The following is a 25,533-nucleotide window of genomic DNA, read 5'->3' on the forward strand; positions in this document are numbered from 1 at the left end:
AAACAAAGGAGGACTTGAAACACCAAGTAATGCTTCTTACAGTATTTGGAAATAGAATGTAATAGCCTATATTTAGCCATAGTACTTGTTTTGAAATTGCTGTCACTTCCAGCCAATTGTGCACATCCTGAAGAAACTCTATGAACAGTCTGCATTTTACAACTGTATGTCTTTGGTGGGGGTGTTTATAAATACTAAGAAACATGTTTAATGCATCCAATTACCTAAAATTTTCCAAGTACGTGGTAACATATAAAGGATAAACTGGGAATTGACTATCAGAAAATAAATTTTCTATAATATTTGTTAAACATTAACAAGCAATTAAAATGATGTATTTTTTGTCTAAGAAATACCATGGACACTTGCAAAAACATCATAAATGGTTAATAATCACACCTAAAAAAATGACAGAAAGATTACAATATGTTTTTTAGCTATTTCAAATACATTGGAAAAACTTCGTTTGGGCTCCACAACCCTTGTCTACTCAACACTCCCATTCCTCCCTGGCAATATCACACTGACATACATGTATTAAAATAACATTTTTTTTTTTTCATTTTGCTGCCCAAATTAATGCAAGGGTGTTTGAGTTTTATTGTCTTTCATTTCATACTCAATCAATCTAAAATTCTCTCCGTCGGTTTTCTTTTAGATACAAATTTAAAACAAAGATCTGGGGTCCGACCAATGCCTTTTCTTTTATGTTTTACTAGTAAAAAGCCCAAACATATAGATAGATAGATAGATATTCAATCACATAATGTTTCAGGAATTTTGTTATTTTTTACAGTCAAAGATACCGATTTTATTTAGCATAATTTATGAATCCATTAATGAAACCTGAACTGTATCTTTCTGAAATTAAACAGGTCAGCTTAAATATGTCATCCCTATGGAGCATTCTCAATTAAGTACCTATACTTTGACCAGTTCCTACTCTTTTTCAACTGTCCCATAGAAAAACAGCAACATGCAGATATCCAAGACTCAGACGTTATTTGCCCCTCAATCACAAAACCGAAAAGAACAAAATAAATTTTGCCCAACTCTGTCCAGCTTCCATGTTTTAGGATTTAATGTAAAATGAGACTCGTCTGAAACCGACAGTAAGATTGCATCAGCAATTCTGTTTGTCTTTAAAAATAAATTTGTTCAGTTTACACTAGAAAGATTGTTTTCCTAACTTTGAGCTCTGCAAGACTGCCCTCCATATATTATTCTGCAAAGGAATATAACCCTGAATTGTAATACTAAATCAAATATTATAAAATGATTGAAGGTTGCTCTAAAAATGATAGAAGGTTGAACAAGAAGTTTTTTCATATACTGGCAAATGCTCGTTGCAGTTTTCAAAGAAAATAATGTGTTTGGCCTCTGGCCTCTCAACATTTTTAACAGATGTCTAATGTTGCTAACAAATCATTAGAAAAAAAATTGTTATCATAATGTTTCTTGTTGGAAAGACATGAAATAACAGAACTAACGTACACAATTCTGAAGTTTGATTCAGGAAGGCAAGGAGAGAGCAATGAAACACTAGATAAATATAAAGATGATTAAGGCAAAGTGTATCTTCATTTCTCCCTCATTACCCCTCTCATTTTGTTGCACAGGTGTCTCCTATTATGGAGTACCAGTCACGTGCCATCCAAAATTTGACAAGTTCATCAGTCCTTAAAATATTTTAAAGATTTAGTTATTTCAGCAAATTCTGCAGTAACACATCCTATCTTCTGCAAGTTCTGTGAAGGCTTTCTAGCAACTAACTCCAGCAATGTAAGCACTTTCTTTCTAGCTTTGTATTAACACATGTATTTTTGTTAAGCAGTTACAGCTGACTGGACTTGTGTGCAACATGAAATGACAAGCAGAAAACATGAAGCACGTGTGAAAGGATGCAGTTTGCATGTATCAAAAAACCTAGGGTAACAGATAAATGTCAGGGTTTCCAATATCGCCACAGTCCTCAGAGAGCATGAGAACCAGAAGAGAAAAGGAATTCAGAGAAAGGATTGGTAAGAGGGAGAGGTTAAAAAAAAAGTACATGACTGGACCATCAGTAATAACTATCCTTTGCACGAAAAATCTCAGTGGATTGAAGAGGACCAATATGGGAAGAGAAAAAACCAGTGACTACATGGAAGTGTTTATCACAGAGCTGCATGGTTAGAGTTCTGTGTCACACAACTGCTCTCCTTTTCCAGAAACCAAAACAAAACATGTTCTAGGAAAAGCAGAAGAAAGACCTAGTCAGTTTGTTCACCTCAGAAATCCAAGATACATCCATGAGAAAAGAAATACACTTAACTAATGAATTTTTTTAACTTTTCCCATTGTTTCTAGGATACAGTATTTCATAGTAAGCCAACACTTTCCCAAGATTATAATGCTCCCCTCACCCTTTTTTCCTTTAAACGAAACAACAGATGTCCCAGCCAAGACGTTCTTCTTCCTAACGTCTTCAGGATTTTTTTTTAAAGCAGATGCAGTAAATTAAGGAAGGCCTCAGGGAAAGCAAGATCTACAAAGATTACTATTCCAATCTTTCCCTGTATTATAGATGCATAACAAAACTTTATGCATTTATTAGGGTGAACAACAGCGTCAACCATGCAACCACAATCATGTCTGCAGCAAAACGAACTCTATCCAATACTGAGTGTACCGCTACTCCAGTTTGCTCCGGCACAAAGAAAGTGTATTTTGAACAGGGAATCTCATCTCTAGAAATACCTCCCATGGTCACTTACCAGCTGTTCCCCCTCTTTCACATCAAGGAATGTTTGCAATGCATCTTGAAAGAGCTGGAAATAGGATTTTACACTAGTTTCAAACATGAGGCAGAAGGGCAGGACTAGCTGGGCAGAGATGCTAGACTGTCAAGTCCCAAGCCATGTATAGCTGTTTAAGATTTAAATGGATGATGCATGCCACCTGACTAAGATACTTCCAGTAAAATAAATTAGCTGACACTGACAACATTCAACTGCAAAAATGGTAATTTTTAACAAACATAAAAGCCTTCCAAGATAACATATTATCATAGGCCAGTCTCAAGGTGACAAAGGCATGAGTTATAAAGCTGCAAGAAGAAAACAAACAAACTAAAAATCTTCTTTTTAGTCACAACTAAGCAAAGCTGTCTGGGCCTTTGTTGAAAGTGATCTCTATCAGAGACAGCCAGACATCTCAGAGCTGTGATCACAGCTGACAAGACAGACAGGTTCCCAAGGCACAAGTTACACTTGCCAAATGGCTATTTCCCCATCCCCCCTTTGGTCATCTCTATTGAAGGAATGATATTTGCTTTGCTCTCAATTAAAACCCAGGAAAAAACCCATAACTGTACTTTCTGGGTTTAGTATATCACTTACAAATTATCAGGTCTACATATGCCAGCTGAATTCAGGAATTTCTTAATTTTTTCCCTGAGTAGGCAGTTGCAGACTATATCAGATGCTCTCCTTAAGTCTCTGTAAACATGATCCCTGGGCTTTCAATTTATGTGACAGCTCTTCAATACCACTTCCCATGGTGTAGAAATGGATGCTGTTTCAGTAATGACCATGCTGATGCAAAACAAGATTAACTTGTGAAATTTGAGTTTTTAGTGTTTACATGATTACACTGTTACATGACTTGCTCTTCTCTGTCATCTTCTAACTCAGTGACATCTACATGTATCATTAGCAGACCTGAAACACTCCTTCCTTTCTCTCTATACTAATTAACCAGTTATGAATACAGTAACTTAACTTAATTTGCCATAACCAGAACATCTGACTGGCAATTGTATTTAACTGTCTTGCGTGTTCATTTTATTCTCATCTGTTCAAACTAAGGCCTTTTTCTGTGTGGAGGGATGATATACTAAGGGAGGCAATTCTTTGGAATTTCTTTCTCTCAGCCAGCAGTGGTCCAGTAACATCCAACAATATTTTACCTCTATTTCATAGAGAAGTTTTCCTCATTATTTGCAATTACTAAACAGATCTGGCTTTTTTTTTTAATATTCTGCAGTTTTTCTTGAGCAGCTATATTGCAATGAAACACCTACATAACCAGGAAAAAAACCCAAAACAAACAACAACACAAAAAACCAGAAAAGATAACAGCTTTGTAACTATTTTCAGAGTTTATGAAATCTTTAATCCCTTGCAGTGAATCATGCATTGTATCACAACACTATGAACGAAAATAAAAACACACATGTGAAATGCTTAGTTGGAAAATGTTGGGCTGCTATGGAAAACAGTATTCTTAGAAAGAAGCCATACAGCAGCGTAGCCAGTCAAGGTGAAAAATGATTTAGCATTTTAATAGCAATTGATACAAAAAAAGTTGATTTCTATTGGGAAAATGCCTCTAACATTTACACAGAAGGTAAGGAGGCAAGGCACCCAATGCATTTGACTATATGTGGTTTTAGACAACACAAGGAAGCACCAGGCTGGCTTGCCTTAGAGATGTCTCTGAACCACTGTAGAGTGATGAGAAGGTCCTTCCTATCTGTCCATGCTTCCTTCACCCCTTAGAGCATTCAATTTTTAAGAATATTGCTGACCACAGAAACAACTTCTTCTTGTTTAAGTTAATTCATCAAGACAGATTTTAAAAAACCATTTTAGAAAGATGGCTTCTTAACAGCATTGCTAAATATTTGCTTAATGGTTAGAAAATGAAATCCCAGCTGAATGTTTGGCTGCACTGTCAAAATTTGCATTTGAGAAGATAATCTGTCTTGGCCACAGAACCAATAAATATTACTAATAAAAATAGCTTTTGGAAACTATTCAGTTGGCTTCCTTTGGGGATTTTTTACACTGCATGAGAAAAACATACAAGGATGTAAAAGAAATGTTCTTTTGTATCTTTTCATAACTTATCTAACCCATCCCATGCTATCCTAGCAAATTTATTATTTTCCTTCTTTTTACTATAACAAATACGGCTTCTGTAAAAAAACCCACAACACTCCTTTTGCCTCTTTCAGAAATAAATTAATCACTCTTAGATTTGCTCAGCTGTTGACAGCTACTTTGCCTACAGAAAATAATCAAATTTGGTCAATGTTATTCTGTAATTCTGTTATTCTGTAAAAATGTCACTGAAAATTTAGTTAAGGTATACTATAATCCCACTGAAAGTCCACTGATTGTTTCAAGCTCACCTATGCCAAATGCTAACACTGGATGTTTCATATCAACTTAAAGTCGCCTTCTGCCTACTGGCAATAAACAAGCAAGAATATAAACAGAAAAAATATAAAGAAGCTACAAAGACGTCTTTAAAAAGCAACTACCACAAAGTTATTCCCACCATAATTCAATATATTTTCTCACATTCTTTCAGTCTTCAATAGTTCCAAATGTTAAGATCCATTTTAGTGATTTTATAGAGGTACAGTGTGAAAAGAGTGAAATATAACTGAAAATATACAGAAACCCACCTAAAGCTAATATTTCTCTTTCAGTAACACCTTAAAAAGGTGCAGTTTGCAGTGAGTTATCAAAGGTGGATGTACAATAAATTTACTTGTTGGAAAAAAGTAGCTAAAACATGTATATTCCAATGAGACTGGCGTATCTCTCTAAGAAATGAAGTCACTTTCACTAAACTTCCTGCAACATATAGTGAGCTATTATTTCTTCTACATTTTTTTTTTTCCCATAAAAATGTACTGCAAAACATTATGCTGTATTTTATCTGCTTATTAATTATGTAATTTTTTTAACAAAAAGATTTGGTTTTATCTATTGAGGCAAAAGAAGGAATAATTATGACAAAGAAGGAATAATGCCTCAGTTAAAATAAGTAGTATTTTGCCACACAAAGTATTTCAGTGATAAATTGAGCATTCTTAAATTAGAGCCTTGGTGGTTTATAAATAATGTTGCATAAGGTGACCGAGATTATTAGCTCAATATACTTAACACTGATTTTTCAGGACCATACATATTTGAAATTTTTTAAAAAGCCTCTAGAAAACAAAAAAATGCCATCACCATTCAGCAAAGTAAGTTGCTGAGAGTAGTTGTTTTTGAGAAGTTAAAGGAAACTTCTTCTTATGTTACAGGTCAGCTGCTCACTTGTGGGCGGTGGGGGATATGCATTTTTTTAATATCCAAAGGTATGTTGCTATTAATGCATAGGATGCAAAGCTGCTAAATGCCCTCAAATTCAGTTACCTTTAACTCAGAATTTTACCTGATGAGTTCAGCAACTTCAGGATTAGGTCCCAGAGTTATACATGAGTTAAATGTAAAAGTAATAAGCTGGTTGGGAAAAAAAAAAAAAAAAGGAAGAAAAAAAAAAAAGGAAAAAAGGGAAAAAAAAAGGAATAAAAAGAGACAAGGCAACTCAAGCAAACTTCATTTTCTTTTAAAAAAAATTTTCCTATCTCAGTTTCACGATCACTTTTTTGACACTGCTTTTTTCTCACAATAATTTTATATAATTGACTAGCTAAAAAAGAAAATAAAAAACTCTACACATTTGGAAGAAACAATTGACAAAGTGGAAGAAATTTTCAAAAAGTGTTTTCTGCAAGTAGTTTTTACTAACTGAACGCAGTGCTCCACGGGGAAAAGTAATTCCCAGTTAGCTTCAGAATCTGTAATCCCAAAGTTACAGATAACAAATTTCCTGTTTTACAAGTAAAATATTACAGTGTTAATCACTGTTTCCATACATAAAATATACAGTTGTTGAGGGCTCTTTTGACAAGATGTGGTTTTGTTCAAATACAACAAATTACAACTGAATAGTACATTTGAATTCATCTGTCATTTAGCTCAGAAACAACATAATGTCTTAAATAACTCTGGCAGTTCAGGTTTTGTGGTAACATCAAACTCAACCCAAAAAAGCCCTTAAAAACCTTTATGATTAAAGATACTTCGTAAAATAGGTTAAATTTAAAACCACGATTTCATTGCCTGCAAGAGGAAGCTCTAGTATACTTGGACTTGATTTCTGACACTCAATCTTGAAATTACTTGAAAACGAATGTTTCCATTTTGAAACACACTGTATATTTATCCATCTACATTGCACAACACCCTGTCATTATCATGCTTCCAAGCTAACCTACAGATCAGCAATCAAGTACCTAACCATTATGTAGGGTTAAAAACCCTTCTAATATAATTTAGAAAAATGTGGCTTGCTGTCCTACAATAAGATTCCTGAATATATTTCAAATAAGGATAGGTCTTAAAAATTAGTTTTTTAATAGGTATTAAAAACAGATTACGGTTGAAATATCAGAGGACAGAATTCCTTTGTTTGGAATTAATGTCCTTAATCAATTAAACCTTTCTGTGCCATTTCATATAAATGATAGTCTGATTATTAAAGCTATGGTAACATAAAAATATCCTAATTGATATACACAACTTCCTCAAATGGGCTGCAGTATCTCTATATCAATTTGTCTCTGAGGAATACAAAATTATTACATAATTTTTCATTCTGCAACTAACCTTCTCCTCTACTGTTAATGTTACTTCAAACCCCTCTTTTCTCTTTTCCTATTTTCATTTTTTAAATGAAACTCTGTGGTACCTCTCCTGAGTAAAATTCTCTTTTACCACCAGCATCCCTAAAATTTGTCTCCATTCAACAAAAAGATTTCTTCCATTTTCTCATCCTAGACTTCCAGTTTCATTTTCAGCACAATATTTCACACTCATGCCTGGCAACTTCATATTTCTTTTCCAAAAGCAGTGGCATCTTCAGAGCACAGAGAAATACATGAAGTGCTGTTTGTGAAAGCCATATCTCAAATCTCACTTGCGTCATTCCCTTTTCATCAAATAGCTCCATGTTTCTTTCTTTCTCTGTTACTCTTTTTCACACTTTGGCTCTTCCATCCAATAAAGCATTCTCCTTAGTCCTCATTCCTTATCAATCCCACTTAAATTCCTTCTTGAGTCTCAATAGATTTATCCCTGACAAATCCAGCAATGCTACCTCATCCTTATTCTCATCAGCCTTGGAAAAAAATGCGTATTTTCTATTCCCCTTTTTCATTGCTTTATAAAGTCCAGTGTCTTCTGTACACCTTCTACAAGTTGGCTCCCTTCTACACTATTCCCTCTGTTGTGTGATTTTTCCTTTCAGTTTCACTGGTTATTTGCGACTACTCAATCCCCTTTGTCATTGAACTCCTACAATGCATTTTTAAAAAACCTTATTCACAACCATGACTACCAATATTATCATGCCATTAACTACCTTCCAAGAAAAGGTACATCATTCTCTTTCTGCTGAACAGCTTAGTTCATCCTGACATCACGTTGTGAATGTTTAACTGGCAGCTTAAATGCAATATGATGAAAGCTGTTCCTAATTTTCTTATCTGGATACCATATCTCCTCAATGTCCCTGGAAGATCTAACCTCCTTTAACCATTCATCAGAGGAAAAATACCGTTATATGCATCACAATGTGCTATCTCCTTTGTCACATACTGTAAAACAGACTAATAAATCCAATTAATAACCCATTGTCCATATTATTACTTGGATGCCTTTACCCTCTTTGTTTCCTTAATAATGGTTCTTTACTTTTAGGGTCCACTGTCACTTCATTTTGTAGTTTTTAACAGCTGTATTTTACCAATGATTTAAATATAAATTCTTCCAATAATAGCAATTACAGATCATTCACTTAATCCTCAAGCACATCTGTGTTTTTCTCACAGAAAAAAAAAGTCAAAAACAACAAAACCACCACTCCTTTTCCATAACACATACAGATATAAAGTAATCTATCATTTAAAAATGACCAAAAAAAAAGCGACAAGTAGCAATTGAGTTTGCACATTACCCTGCTTTTGTTTGTCAGTATAAACCTCTTACCAACTTGACATCAAAGGATTTTCTGACATAAATCTCCTGACATAACCACATTTGTTTCGGAAGGAGAACAATCAAAACTGAAGCTTGTTTTTATACACACAGACAGCCAGCAGAGCACATTAACACAGCCCTGTCCTGCTCTCTCTACCTCAACGCAATAGCCAACAAACAACAGTGACCTGTCTGGAGTACGAAAGACACTCCTACACCCCTGTCAACTCCTACCCAGTTTGGCACCACACTTTCACACATTAAATATCAAAATCAGCCAGGCATTTGCACATTGTGACAAGTGACAAACCAATGGTTGGCAATGCAATGCCTTCTGCTGATTAAAACATTTGTCCCTACTTCTGATAAATCACTCAGGCTCTTGAAAGAGGTCTTGAATGTAAGCCAGTCCTCCCATGACAAGGGTAGGAACACACTACCTGTACGAGTTGTGCTTTTGCAAGACCTGGTGAAAAGAGCCTCTATAAAGGTCACAGTGGTATACTCTGATGACCTCAACAAGACAAAGTTTGCTTACAGGCCTCAGGCTCAGTTTGCTCACCAAGCGAGACCACAGACCTGCATACTAGTGAGGACAACGAAACAGGCTAGGGACATAGGAAACACAGTGCCATTTATGTGCTCTTACCAGGGCACGTGCTGATCACAGCAGATACGTTCACCAGGAGCTCTTAGCATCCATAAAAAACACGGACTGTGATTATATAATGAATTGGATTTTTTCCAAATATTTCACTCTTTATATGTGAACTAGCACAGTACTTTCTGATTTGGCCATCCTAACCCAATCTTAATAAAATGCATTACACCAAATAAAATGCATAATATAAATTAAGTTTTAGTGCTGATTACAGGTGACTGCTTTGAGCACAAAACAGTCAAGTCAAACCTGTAAGTAACATATGCACATAGCAAAAAGTGAAATAGTAACCATAAAAGCATTTTTTTTTAAACCCTACACATTGATTATTCTGGTTGAAAATTACATACACTGAATTATCTAAAAGTACCTTGTTTAAATTACTAGATCTTAGAATGATTATACACATTCAGAAATTCTATTAAATTAAAATTTCATTATAAGTTTGTGGGCACAGACATACAGAGACACACTGTGTATGTATTTACACATAATGTGTGAAATATATAGGTAGTCATATCCAACTCCAAATCTAGTTCTCTATCTCATGAGAAATTTAGAACTTGGTTCAAGGAAGGCAGCTGTTCCATGGATGTATCTGATTTCAGTCTGTGTAGTATCACTGCAGTCATACATTAAATAAAACACAGCTGGACAATGCTCCACCTATTTCACCACCCTCTCTGCTAACTGTTTAGCACTAACATCTGTTGAAAACAACCTTTAGGAAATAGGGAGATCACAAAAAAAGCGCCTTTATTTTAACATACTTTGCACTGGAAGAAGTTTTACTTTCATAAAGAAAGCCTCACATATTCAATTAGCTTTAACTATGAGATTTATATCTAGAGTTGAAAGAAGCTTGCTAACTGAATGAAGGCTGCCTTACAAAAAAAAAATTATTACAAATATTTCTCATCTCACATGATTGGTTTAGTTCTGTACCCACTGCCAAGAGATGGCGTAGCGCAGTTTTTCTTCTTGTGAATAATCAGGGACACAAAAATAACTACTTTGGTTTACAATCATAGTATTTAAGCACATTTAAAATGTTATCCTCACAGAAGTGCACCTTTTACTGGATGGAGCCTTGAAACAATTGTTCTCTATGTAGAAACAGTTCATTCTTTATCAGATTTCTGAGTCAAGTGTACATACCCTAACGTTACATACAAAAGCTATGCTTTACTATATCTTGTTTCTTTTAGATTCTCAGTTTCTAATGGATTAATGGGGAATATTTTTGTATTAAAAATATATTTCGGAACATCATAAAACTGAGCACATTTCAAAATAAATCACTCAACTAAAACAAACTTTTCTGTAAACTTTTCTTCTTCAGTAAGCTTATTTTTTCCTAAACTAAACAGTTATGAAAAAGGTTACACACAAGCAACACACAACATTAAACTATAGGTTTCCAAGACCAGTGTTCACTTTCTGCTAGTGGTCAGTGACACAGGAGTATATGAAAAACCCACAACTCTTAAATGGGTAGAGGCTGTTTCTCATATTCTACATCAGACCTCTGGAAAAATCAGAAATTTGGTAATATTTAAAACAAGTGCAGAAAATCATAAGTGGTAAAAGTTTATGCTACTACAGTAAAGAGAATAATTGAGAAGGGAAATATGTTTCAAAAGTTTGAAAATTCCAATTCATTATTTCAGTTTTGATAATTTATACTGTCTGAAATCACCATTTCATTTAAAAAACCCCATAATTTCCTTTTTGTATTTAAAAAACCCAAAACTTAAAAACCCAACCCAGCTAGCTCTTAGTACACTGTTGTCTAAAATTCACTTCATCTTATTCTTTATGAATACCTCAAAATAGAAACCTTTCTAAAAGTTATAAACTGATTAAAAAAGTGAAACCTGCAAGAGATATATGCATATATGAAGTTGGAAGGGGGTGAAAGGCCCATAAATTGACCCAAGCGGTAGAACAAGCATAGGCAGACAGAAAGTACCTCACTCAGTATGTTCCATGGATAAGAAGTAATTTCTAATCTTTTTTGTTCTTAAATAAATCCACTTGATCCAGCTGTAACAGCTTTCCTTTCATAAGTATTTTAAAATATGGAAGTTTTAGTCTTCTATAATAGAACAAACTTAATGACCAAGAGTTGTGCACAAATATACTTATAATTTCTTTTCCGAAGTTCACAGTATAAACCTGCTGTTCATCTCACTGGCTTCAAGAAATAGCAACGTGATATGAACCACAATGAGAAACATTTGGTCAGAAAAGTAGCTTCCTAATAGACACATCAAACCCAAAATTCTTTTTGTAATTTACAGATCCTATCAGACTCTAGACCAATGAAGTGTTCAGCTTGCTTGAGCAGTGCATATAAAACAGTATGTAAAAGACATCTTTCTGATAAGCCAGACCACTCTGGAGCTCACTTCTTGTTAGAATGAAATGTAGCATCTGTACTTTTAACTTTGTGCCTCTGCATAAAAGGAAAATTTTCTCTAAAATAACAAAGATAGCTCAAGAAGGGTCTTTACTTCTGTTTCATTATCTTTCTGTAACATCATTCATGTTACATGAATAACACTACAATATTAATAAAGCCAACCATGTTGCTATAATGCCTACTCTTTTATTTTCAAATTATCATTTAAAAATTATTTCTATAAGCTCTACTGTTACTTTTCTAAATAGTATCAATAAATCAAAGAAAGATATATAATCCTTGTGGGATAAGCCTTTTTCCTTTAACCATACATGAATTCAAAGTAAAAACCTCTAGGTTATTTTCATTGGGGTGTGACAGACTTCAAGATTTAGAATTGCCTTTCATCACTATATTAGATAGTGCAAACATTTAGATAGTTCTTAACTATAAACTGTTTATTACATAAGAGAGAAATGCACTTAGAAATACAGCAGGGCACATTTTATCTTAGCATATGATTGTCAGATTCTTTACTGCAGCTAGCTTCAGGGTATAGATAGTGATGTACTAGCTAAACCAGAAGTATACAAAAAGGAATAATATATGAATCTGTTAATATTTGCTTCTGGCAAGCTCGTGCATGATTTCCAGTTTCTGGAGCAGAGGTCTGGCACATATACATACAGAATGAAAGGGTGGGATATTATGGATATGGAAAACTTACCTTAGGTTTGAAAGGGGAATACAGCATATTTGGATATCCTTCATCTAGTATTTACACAAGATATATCCAGATGTAGCCAGACTACCCTTTTCAAGGCATGAAGCATGTTAAATACTTGGGGGAAATGAGAAGATTTGCCTGCTGTTAAGCTGTGACAGTGATATTCAGCAAATTTAAGAACAGTTGTTGTAAATTGTTTCTATTAGATATCAATATTCTATTGGAAAAAATTTAATATTGTGAAGGTACCAATATAAAACCCGAAGTCTATATAAGCAAAACCAAAACAAAATATGGAAATAGATAAATGAATAGTCCATGACCAAAATAACAACTAAAATCTAGCTGGTGTGAAAAGAGCATAATCCTGGAATGCTGTGATAGACCAAATGCCAAAGACACACTGATCTCTGCCTGGTAGAAACTGTATCTAAAAAAGGCATATGCACACTAGTAAAGCTTTCTAAAAGACAGATATAAGACATGTATTTCAAAAATTTAATACTGAAAGCTATGTCTTTTGCACGTCAGCATATGCAAAAAGCATCCTGTAACTGTGCAAAGACCCAACAATCTCATCATCCCAAACCACGGGTAAAAATCCCCTCAAAAGACCTTCCAATTAATGGCAAAAATATTTATGGCAAGTCTCAGATCTTACTACTAGTTTTCATTACTGTATCTTGGCAGTATCAGCTCTAAAATCCATCAAGACCAGAAAAAAAAAGTTTACCAAAAAATTTCCAAATACGATCTGGGCTTGGATTCCCCTTCCAAAACAAATGGGTCACCCAATTTAGTCCAAAAAAAGAGTTATCTTTTTGCATTATCTAAATCTCTGTCCTTAGTCAGTTGCACAGTATTTCTTCAAAATGGCTCCAGTACTTTTAAAACTTCTCATCTCTGGAAAACTCTACCTTAAAACTTCATACTGCACACCACAAAACTAAAGCCTACACAAACCTTTTCAAAGCAAACAATCACTAAATATAGAAATGTATTTATCTTGCATCTATGAATCATGCAATTATTTGGAAAATACTTTTAACATGAGTATTTGTAATTAAAATGTACAGAGCTTAGATCTGCTTTACTTCAGTGCATGCTGCAACATCCCACTCTTCTTCCCCTTATATTTCGAGGATAGGGTGGCTTAAGGGTGTGTGGAAAAGGGGTTATTGGGATTACCACTTGATCATACCACTTCTGGGGATATTCATGTGGACAGTGTATTAGTATAGTGTTGGATTTCATTATTATTGTGTGTTTTAAGTTCTGTAAAATCACTTTGAGCTTTAGTTAAGTAATTTAAAAATACATTCATTATTCTAACAATTTAAAATTAAAGCAAGGTTTAAAAACCAGGGGAAAAAAAATAGCAAAACAGTAGTTCAGCAATACTGTAGCAGATGCTCACTTTTGACTGGGAAATAGATGAAGAATGAAGTTAAACATACCATTACGTCTTTTATGAAACAAGAAAGTAAAAAAATAGAAGTTAATCAGGAGCTATAAAATCTTTCCCTGAGCAATGAATCAATTTGTGTTTAATGAGAATTAAGTTGAAAATCATAGAACATTGCATCTTTCCTCTTCAGACCTACACTACATAAAGATAAACCTATTACAGATATATCTGTCAAAGCTAATTCTTTAGTACTTACAGTGCAGCCGTGAGATAGCTAAAAGCTTATAAAGATAACTCAAGTTTTCTAAACAGACCTGTTTTAAAATAGGTAGGAAAAAACCCGACAACATTTTGGGTGTACAAGCTGTTTTCTTGAAGTCATTTAAAAGATCACCACTCCTTAAAAACTCTGCCTCCCCAACACCCTTATCAATATTTTTGTATCACAACCGCAATGTTATATCATAACATTGTGATGTGTGAAACTGAGAAACATGATTTAGGCTGCCATACACAGAGAAGCTGTTTACGCAGTCCTGCACCCAGGAAAAGCTGGAGGGGAAATTCACATAACAGGTAGTCTGTCTTATCAGGTGGCTTGAAAGTCTAAGAAAGCTTACCTTTTTCAGTCTAATAAATCCTATTTGTAATCAGTGAAAAACATCTCAATCTTTTCCTGTTTGCAGTGGAAAATGACCTACCCCACGATGTATACTAACAGTCTACAAAAATTACCTCAGTCTTTTCATATACTCCCACTTCTACACAGGAAAACTGGGCACACAGAGGTTTACTGATTGCAAGACACACTTCATTCTTGATACTAAAGACTGGCTCCATGGATCAGCTTGTTCAGCAATATGTATAACTAAAGGTCCTAGGAAAAAGCTCAAAAATAGGCAAGCATAGGCAAGATGAGCAATTTGAATCTATCTGAACTGCAAGTAAGTCTAGTGGTTCTACTGCACTGCCCTGTGAATCAACAATTTTCAAGGTCCCGTCTTTCTTTGACCACTAATGCTCTCCAACTCTCCATATTTGCCAGACGCATCTCCACATCTCAGAACACTTAAATTTGAGAGAGTTCTAATGCGTTATGTTATGATCGACTATTTTACACTATTGTTTCCACTACTCATTGGAAGTTTGAAGGAAGTTATTTTTTATGTCCTTTGAAACTGCTATTTTAAGCCAAGCTGACAGTGTTCATAATATTTCAAACACTTTGACAGACTGTCCTGCTAATGTGCACTGTAAATGCACATATACATGAACCTTAAAGAAAACCCAAGCACTGACAAAATAACATATGTGAGAAAACAACACAGATTTATGGAAAAACGAAAAAATCCTCTGAGGCAGGTGATTATAATGGATCATGATCATACTGAGGAAGTTTGGAGAAAGGAAGGCAGAGCCGGAATGCATCTGACTAATTTCAGCATTAGCAAGCTACCAATGTCAGTATCATGAAGACAAAAGAAAAAGTCTTCCTCCAAAAGTTCCAGAAGTGTTTTTACTCTCACTATATACAGCTGGGAGATTTGGAATTGCACCAGAAAAAAAGTAGAAGCTGAAAACTGAATGAAACACTTATGGTGTGCATTACTAGTCAGGACTAAAGAAGGAAATTGATCACACACCAAAATCACTCCCTAGATGCAACAAGATAATTTTTTAAAAATCAGATACTGAAATGGCTTTAAGTGGCTTGGAAAAAAACAGATAACTCTTGAGGTTAACATAGAACAAAGAGCTAGCTACTTTGACTTCAGAAGGGATGATAAAACATGAGATAGAAAAGGTCTTGTTTCTCTCTAAATAAAATAAATTATATTTGAAGAATTATATAATCACACCATTTTGGACCAAGTTCCACACGACTTAGCAGCAAACACAAGTGACACTACAGTGGTGATGGGGACACCACCACACACCAGGATCGTTTTTAATTTGTTTGCCCTTTGATAGATACATCCATAGGATTCCTGTAGTCAAGTTAGCAAGTCATGTGGGGAGCAGAGGATAATAAACCCATAACCAGCAGTCAGAAACTAGGGCTACTGTGGCAAGGAAGATTTCTGCAAGCTTCATCAGGGAGCTTCAACAGCCTTGTAAAGTGCTACAGTCTTTGTGGACTCCCAGAGGAACAGTGGCTTCTTACCAGCACTCCAGCAATGTGCCTGCCTGTAATGAGTGTTCCTTTTAATCCAGGAAAGGGCATTATCAGACTCTTCCTATCAGGGTATCCACTTCTGCCCTTGGTACTACTGTTTTCATGATCCTTCTCCCGTGAGAAAGCAGGGGCTTTATGTTTTTACTGAAACAAACCTCCTTTCTCTGAAGTGGGATCTGTGTTTGACAGGATTTTTTACTCCTGTCAAAAATAAATGCGTCTAAAAACCTTCACAGACACCAGGATAACAGGCACTAGGGATAGTATGAATTGTGATCCATAATATCTAGTAGGAACATTTTCCTCTATTTAGTTTGTGCTGTTACCATCATATGCAGGAACAGTGGTATGGGTATTCCAAGAGCAGGGTTGAAATATCATTTAAATTTTTGCTTAAATGCAAAAATGAATTCAGACAGTCAAAACAGACCTTTATCAGATCATCTCTGGTATGACAGTACAGTCAATTAAGTTACACTTAACTTTAAACACCTTCCTGAATCTGTCCTTCTCACTGCTGCATATGTGCAAAATCCATAGTCTTAAAATGATGATGCCAAAATAATTTTTAACTGATCAAGTATTAGAAATCATAGCAACTATTTTCTGCTTTCAAACATTAGTGATTTTTGTTACAGACTCAATAGAGCCTTCTCAAACTAAACATAAATGCTGTCTTAATTTTGACTTGAAACAGAGATGCACTGTAGTACAGCAAAATCTGTGTATACAGATCTACACTTGTTTCAACAAAGCCAAATGATATTTGCTGTATGGGAACTAAAAATTTCTTCAAAAATCAGAAGTTAATATTTCTACCATATATTTCTTCAAGCAGCTTAACCCTAACATCTTGATTCTCCACAGATTTAACCAGTTTTCCTGTGTCACCAAGTTTGTAACCCCAAAACTGCACCACTGTTATGACTTAACATTTTCTTCTTCACATTTGCAAGCATCTCTGCATCCTGTCAGGCTAGTTCATGCTTTCATCATTGCAGTGCAGGAGACAATCCCATCCTCCTCTTTCTAAATGCTACTTTGAACACATGTTCCTTTTAAATTTTTTTTTTTCTTATCCCTCCCCCGCTCCCAAATGTAATATGTAAGCTTTTTCTTTTTTTTTTTTTTAATTATTTCATCAAGATGCCTTTTCAAAACACCTAATTTTAACTATACACAGAGATTTCCAGAGGGTACCAGCAGCTTTAGGTAAGAATGCCACTAAAACCAATTTACAGTGCTCCTTTACACAAAAATCTTGCACGTTTCTTAATGACACCAACAAAAGCAAAGCCAAAAATTCTTTAGACTTTAAAAATACAAAGCCAAGGACATCACTAACTTCATTTCCACTAGGAAATCACTTGTCTTGCATTCTTATACAGGGGTCACCAGCTGGAAATTGCACAAGATGCACAGGATATATCTTTAAATTTTTCATTATCACCTTAAACTGCACTCAATCAGCATTACAATATGTCATCTTAAAGACACACAAAAGTTCAAAAGGAAAAGCACATGAAAAAGCAGACTACCAAGAGCACTATTGTTAAAACTACACCAGAAAGCTTAATATTTCAATACTGTGTATGTTAAAATAAACAACATACACAGGTGATGAAAGCCAGTCTCTGAAAAATTTATTATTCTGTTAGAACAAGTTTACACTTAGGATGAATTCTCAAGCTTCATGCCATTAGGAAGTTTTACTGGGTTTATAGTGGAAATAAAAACAGAAATAAAAATAGATTACAATCCCAAAATACAGGCTGTACTTTGAATATGATCAACGGGCTTTCTTTTCCTTTTACATCCATACATTTCCTCTTGCCTCCAGCAATCAAATTTTATTCAATCTTCATGAAAAGTTGTCTAAATTGCCTGTTTTCCTTTTTAAAATCAAATGCTTTGAAAGATGAAGTTGAACAGACTAATGTAACTTGTAATAGTTCAGTATTATTTCCCCAAAGCCATTCTGTTGGAATTGTACAGCTTTCAAAGATTATGATGTCAGTTTGATTCAAAAGATCCTGCCCTGCCCACCCCACACCCCATTTCCTCTGTAACTTCCAAAAAAATTGACCCTAATCTCATTTTCTCCTTCTATGCATGCCATAAACACTTAATCCTACTGACGTGAAAGGGATTGGGCATCAATTCTTTGGGTAAAATGGGCATAAAGGAGATACAGATGACTATTAGCTTAACTCATTTTAAAAGCAGTAAAGCTTTGCCTGGTGAATCTGCACTCAACATTGCACTCTTAATTAAATAATTAAACTCTTGGAACTGGACTGGTTTGTAAATAATGCTACACAAAGCAACAGAGAGCTCTGACTGCTCTAAGCTTTGAATTATAAAGTAGTAGCAAGAATTGTACATATTCTTTGTCAGTTAGATTCACAACTACTGGAAATTCAATTTTAACTTCAATATGATCAGAAGAAATTCCAGAATGTATTTCATAATTTTAAATAGTTCCCATTCTGACTCTTTCTTACCAAACTGCATTTATGTAAGTTGCTCAAATTTGCCTTCGTGTCAATTTTTGCATGTTGAACAATGTAACAACATTTGGCAATAAATTTGCAGCATTACCCTTATCCTCACCCACTTGGATGCTATTCTCCTCTGCTATTCTCCTCTGCTCATTATCTCAATAACTGATTTCAGTACCAAGTTTTACAAGTTACTGCTAAATGTATTCAAAGTCTCAAATAAAATATGGAAGTAGACATTTTTAATTAGATAAGCACCAACAAGAACTTACAGCTTTTTCCACAAGCATCTTATCCTAAATGAGTAATATTCTAAACATAGTTACGTGGCCAACTATTTGGAAAAAGAAAAAACTAACAGATCATCACGCATTTCCTCAGCGTTTTGAAGTGAACAGCAGCAGCTGGAGAGGGGCAGAAGAGATAATAAATTTTAAGTATGAATAACTTATTGGTGGGGTGTTGGTGGTAAAATGTAAGTATAAAAGTACAAAAAATTTATTTTATCAGCTTCAATATTCAGCACTCAATACATCAGAAACACATATTGTTATCAAATACTTGACTTACACTCATATTCCTATCCCAGATCTGGATGGAGCCGTCTTGACAGCCAGCTGCAATAAGTTTACCATCTCTGCTGTATGTGCAAGTTGTAGGAATTACCCGTTTACCTTGAACTGATCGTGGTTTAAACACACTTTTGTGCTTTTTTTCATTGTTAACATCCCATGTCCTCACAGTTCTGGAAAAAAGGTTAAATGGCTTTTTTAGATAAAAGTTAATACATATGAAATAACTCTTATTATGATATAATCAAACACATTTTTCAGCATAAATGACATATAATATTGTTCAACTAAATCTGCAATGGCAAAATAGCATTTAAGATACAGTATGTCAGTTATGAAACAATGCAATAACTTTTAAAGTAAGAAACTTCATATTCACTAACATGTATATGAAGGTTTAAAAAACCACAGTTGTTCCCAAACTCTCCTGTAAATACATAAAATTATTCACAATTGGACAAATGACCAAAAGGTATTATGCTCATGCTACAGAGTCTCCACTGTCACTGGAAATGAGGAAGATGAAAGTATTCAGTCTTTTATAAAAATGTAAACTTCAGAAAACAGGCATGAATGCTTATACAGATTCATTAACTAAACAGATTGTCTTAATTGTTCTGACATGAGAAGAACTGACAAACCTGCTTTTAACTGGATTTAACTGCAGACTGGCTGGTTATTCTTCAGATTTTTCTTTACTTTAAAAAGGCATTTTAAACAATTAATTGCAATATTATTGTAGTTCTCATCCACTAATTCTGAAGGTCTTAGAGTTGTGATGTAGAAGTGTTCTTGAAATACTTTGTAAAGACTCACTTATGTAATACTGTTTTTCCAAGTTTCCCCCATATTATTAGCAAAATAAATACATCCTTTTTAATGGAAAAATAATATCTGCCTGGATCTTCAATGGTTTTTTAGACACAGAAAAACACCCAAATGAGAGAGATCTACAACACTGAGATACAGGTGGACTCTTTAAACTGTCTTAGATACAAATGTTTTCCATCTATTTAATATGTTGAGTTCTTTCCAGATAAAAATTCAAAAGTCTTCTGGCATCTAATGCACAGTTTCAGGATTTGGCAATGGAAAGAAGATCATTAATTTAGAAAGAAAAAAACCACTAAGTTCTCAAGACAACCTCATTTGTTTAGACAATACAAACATTGCCTATGATCCAACAGCATGTAATTCACTGGTCTCTAGCAAAGCAAATACCACTTTAACAAAGGCTGCCATTTCTCCAGAGTAAGACAAGACACTGCAGCATAACATTAGGAACTGCCACCAGAGATACAAGATCAGACAGACTACAGAGCTGACTTGTATAAAATTCTAGAAAAAAACAGGCAAGAAAATGATCTGGAAATAGCTCACAGAAGTTACATTTAATCACACATTTAATGACAGTAATGAGAAATCAGTAACTGAAGTAGAATGAATGAATCTCCAGTTGTCCATAATAAAGTCAGGATTAGTATAATTTTTAAAAGTCTGTGTCTCATAACTGTAAGGCATCATTTCATTGCTTTATTTGAAGCTCTAGCATAAGACATTCAAGTGTTCTGATGGTTGGTTTGTGTATTCGGTTTTCTCATGTTAAATGAAACCTTAGATTATGAAGCATTTTCTAGGGTCACTTAATCCATGTTGCTATATGGAACAGGTTGCCCAGCAAGTTTACGAAGCTGCCTTTCTTAAAGGTATTCAAAGCCCATCTAGACATGGCCACGTGCTAGGTGCCTATGTGATCCTTCTTTCAACAGGATGGTTGGATTAGAGGATCTTCAGAGATCGCTTACATCCTTAACCACTATGTGATTCTGAGACTCCTCTTTTCCTCTCCATGTGTTGTGAATAACCATTTCAGTCTCCTACTTTACAACAGGCACACTGACATTTTCTCTGATATTTACTCAAAAGTTGAGTCTTTCCTAGTCCCTTTCCCTCACAATGTTCAATCCTTCCAGAATCTCATTTGAATATCCTGTACTTTCAGTTTCTCTTCCCCTTCTTCTGATGATCATCTCCTGCTGGAAAGCTTCTTCATCTCTTATAGTGCAAGTTTCTCAGGACTGCCTTGGCATACCCACTTCTCAGATGGTGTACCTATTTAACATGGTTATGTGCAGGAAGTTTAAAGCCTGCCTCCCCCTATTTGTCTCTATCTAAGATACCTCACAAGCATCTCAGCTGCAATTAAAAAAAATTCTCCAAGAATCCTTCACAATCCTAATTCTTCATTTCTGCTGGCCCAGAAAGACTTTTTTAAAGCCTTCAGCCTCCTCTTTTTCGGGTTCAACAACCTATCAAAACCTCAATCACTTTCACAACACTATAGAGCATATTCAAATCTTCTTATTTGTTTTACCTTTCAACTGTAAAGAAAGAACTAACACTTGTATATAACATAGATTAAAAAAATGTGAGCCATAAACCCATTGTAATATCAGGCAAGACAAAAATTTCCTGAGCTTCTGCTGCAGACTGTTGCCCACACTTCCCCACATATGAGTTACATGCCCTGGTAAAACTGCCCACATAGCCTATAGTATGTGTTTAATGTCCCCTCAACATTTTCTTCATCTACCCACACTGAATGTGTTTACCATTGCCTTGATGCTGTTGGATCTAACTAGAAAACTCTTCTACTAAAAAAAGGAGAAAAATTTTATAAGAAATTATCTATCTATTACTTACAAATCCATCAGTCATTCACAGGGAGCCCTTAACTCTTGAGTTAAGACTGAACACTTTAATAATTTCTTTCACATCTGATCTTTTTAAGTATTTTTATTGTTTATGGAAACATTTCCAATTTGTATTTAAAAAAAAAATCATATTGCACACATGGCTCAAATTACCATGGACAAAATTTCAGTGTACCACACGAATCAATCAGCCCACGGTTTCTGACTGAATCATCACCAACCAAAACACGAGGAGTCATCTACAAACTGTATATATTTTCCTTCAGACCAGTGATGGACTAGAAAAATAGGGATTGCTGAAGGACCTCAGAGAGACACTTTCACTGCCTTATTCTAAGTGCCTTCATCAAGCAGAGTATGACAGAATAATTTATTCTGATGTTCCCCTTCTACCTTCTATACTCCGTCAATAACTATCCAAACATCCCGTCTTCTTTCAGCAGGTACTTAGATGGTTCCCCTCTGTCTACTCTTTACACTTGAATCTTAAAGCTTGTTTCCAGTCCCTTTCCCTCACATCACCTAATACTTCTTAATATTTAACTCTCCTTATTCTAGCCAGAAGGAAGAGGATAAACAAGAAAATAAGCACAGAAACCCAAACAATTTACTTCAGGGAATATGTCTTTAAACTGGCAGTATTGCAAGCAAATGCTAACTAAGGCTGCTTCTCTATTTTCTCTTCCCTTTTGCTAGTGACCCTGAGACACCATATCATAACACATGAACTCAGAGAGCACAATATGGAATTATGCCTCTGTTTCTTTACAGAATATTTTGTACCATTAAATTATTCTTCCTCCTCCTCATACATAATGAAAAAATAACTGAGATTTCATTTACAGGAGTCACTAAGCATATCTCCCTAAGTGTAAGTGTGAGATGAAAGAGTAACACTGATTTACACTCAATATTGCAGCACTTAAGAGAAGTATAATACTAGTATTTAACTGTTTATAGGTATAACCAAGGTATTTTTGAATTCCACTGAAAAAAGTAAAACATTTCCTGAACGAGGCTTTTTTCTACCTGCAAACAATGTTTAATGAAAGTTTGTTCTTTATTAAAAAGAACATATAGGTATCTTTTAAAACTCTCCAACATATAATATCATTCTTTCACCACATCAGATTTTAATATACTGAATGACAGGCACAGCCACATAAAAATTTTTAATTACTCTTTCATAAATTTCTTTTCAGATAAAAAATTCATGAAGAACCTTCCATATACATAACTTTAAATTTCATTTTTTTTAAGGATGGGTTCCACATCTGCAAAACACATTTTGTAAAGTTCTTATATTTGTCAAGTGCAAATCAAAGCAACATAGAAAAAGATAGGAATGTTGTTTTTGAAAGGTAATGTGGATATTCTCCTGGACACTGAGAAGTTAAATGACCCATAATAAACAACTAATTATGGGGTTCGTGGAGGTGGTGGAGAACATTGTTCTCCCACAATGTTTTTTCTCTTTTTTCCCCCTGTTTTTTGAATGTTCTTATGATGTAACTACTAAGTCAAAATTTCTAATAAAACTAATTATTGACAGTGATGCTGTATTACACAAATTATTAAAGGTATTTATATAGCCACATTTCCCAGTTTGCAAGCATGGAAAATTTATCTACGTTCCAATAGAGCAAGACACTGCCTATTCTAATATTATTCTAATACAATCTGCTGAAATTCAAGGAGTGAACCAATTTAAACATTAAAAGCCTGACCCGTCAAATTTCAATAAGCTTCTCTGCCTGTTCCATCTCCTCTGTTTCTACTGGACTGCAAAACTCTCTTGCACAATAGTGAATGTTATTGGCATTTAATATAGTACATATATATTAAATATTCTTAATAATGAATTCTATTCATATCACACTTAAAATACAAAAAAGCTACAGAATACATTACTGCTAAAAGTACAGATCAGCCTTAATGCTGTATATCTAGTAACTATTTTATAATGCTTATCTTTGTAACATATTATAGTGCCTACCTTTGTAATATAAGGTTGCCCAAAAAAGCTACCTTGGAAAGCTGTAACATACTTTTAAATCTTCATACATACACCGCTGCAATGGAATTTATTGGCAGAGCACAGAATTCCAAGTCATCTTATCAGTGACAGAAAACACATTTTTAAAAGTGTTAACTTAAGCCTCTTTATAAAAAGTAACTGATCTTAAAGCAAGATTTTTTTTCCTCTTTTTTATGACATAAACCAACCTTACCTACACAGGAATGAAATTAAGATGCTTATATATAAAAATTACCTAAAGTAGAATATGTAAAGAGAATAGATAGATAAGAAATAGTTGAAAAGTTCTGTTAAGATGCACTTCTTGGATATGGTGGTACAAGACTATGTCAGGAAGAAAAGTTTCATTCCTGTGTTCTCTGTGCCCTCTTTCAGCAGAAGTTATGGTCTTCTGCTGAGCACATGGGATCCAATGAAAGTTGAATCACCTGCCAGATACCGAGAAAATTTGTACACACAAATAGATGAAGAAACATAAGAGAAACTTTCCATAACTGTTTGGCAGAAAAACTTCTAAATAAGCTATCTACTCCCAACATCTGAACAGCATTAAGATACTTTAAACCAGAATACAAGAAAAGTCACATCTAAGATAAGTAAAATTGTAACTAAGGGACTGCCAAAAAAACCTGACACAACTTAATAATTTATACCAATTCTTCAGCTTCTCTGTTACTTAAATGATCCCTAAATGTAAAAAACAAACAGAAACTTTAACAGATAAATCATTTTACCAGAGTAAAAAGCAATCAAAACCATCAGAATTAATTTTTATGTGATAGGCAGCAAACCGATTGAAGCAATTATGAAACTATATTTTTCTATATTTCCAAATAAAATTGGTAGCCCTTTTTTCATAGGAACAGTTTGGGTAATTACAGCTGAATTATAATTATTATTTTGGAAAGGGAAAATAGATTACATCTAATAACAATTAATAGGAACTACTCCCACTGTTCAGTCTGAATGAATTAAAATGAAACCAACTCAAAATTGAAATGATACAGAAGTATGTCTGAGAGAGCACAGAGAGTAGATGTTCTGAAAATACTGAGAAAAAAATCCTACTGCTGGACAATATATGCAAGATTTGAGGAAAACTAGAAGAGGAAAGGAATTAGAAAAGGAGACAGAAAAAAATACTATATGTATGTATTAACTGGGCTAAGGAACCAGAAGTCCTAATGGAGGTCAGGGAGAAGAGTAAAAACTGAAAGAGACAGACTGGGTAAGGAGAATAAAACTGAGGAACAGAATTTAACAGTTACAATATCATGACAGATGTGGCGTGACTGCTTTCAAGTCAGCTATGCAGCATGTTCACGAGAGGAAAGTAGCAGCACCAGCAAACTCTAGCAAGTTATGACACACAATCACTTCTGGCTAAGGAACTGGCCAATGGATGCATTCAGATACGAGGAGTTACCCACCAATACGCCTATATAACTCCTTTCAGGTTATAATGAATGCA

At 34.5% G+C, this 25,533-nt stretch overlaps 1 protein-coding gene across 1 annotated transcript in view; it reads right to left on the reverse strand.

Annotated features, from left to right (window-relative positions):
* Positions 1-25,533, reverse strand: part of WDR70 (WD repeat domain 70) — a 141,296-nt gene that overhangs the window by 39,487 nt on the left and 76,276 nt on the right. Inside the window, exon 10 of the mRNA XM_074932299.1 lies at positions 19,309-19,483. Within this exon, the coding sequence (XP_074788400.1) occupies positions 19,309-19,483 (175 nt within the window). The remainder of the gene's footprint in view (positions 1-19,308; positions 19,484-25,533) is intronic.

Source organism: Athene noctua, chromosome Z (assembly GCF_965140245.1).
Source record: "Athene noctua chromosome Z, bAthNoc1.hap1.1, whole genome shotgun sequence".
Lineage (NCBI taxonomy): Eukaryota > Metazoa > Chordata > Aves > Strigiformes > Strigidae > Athene > Athene noctua.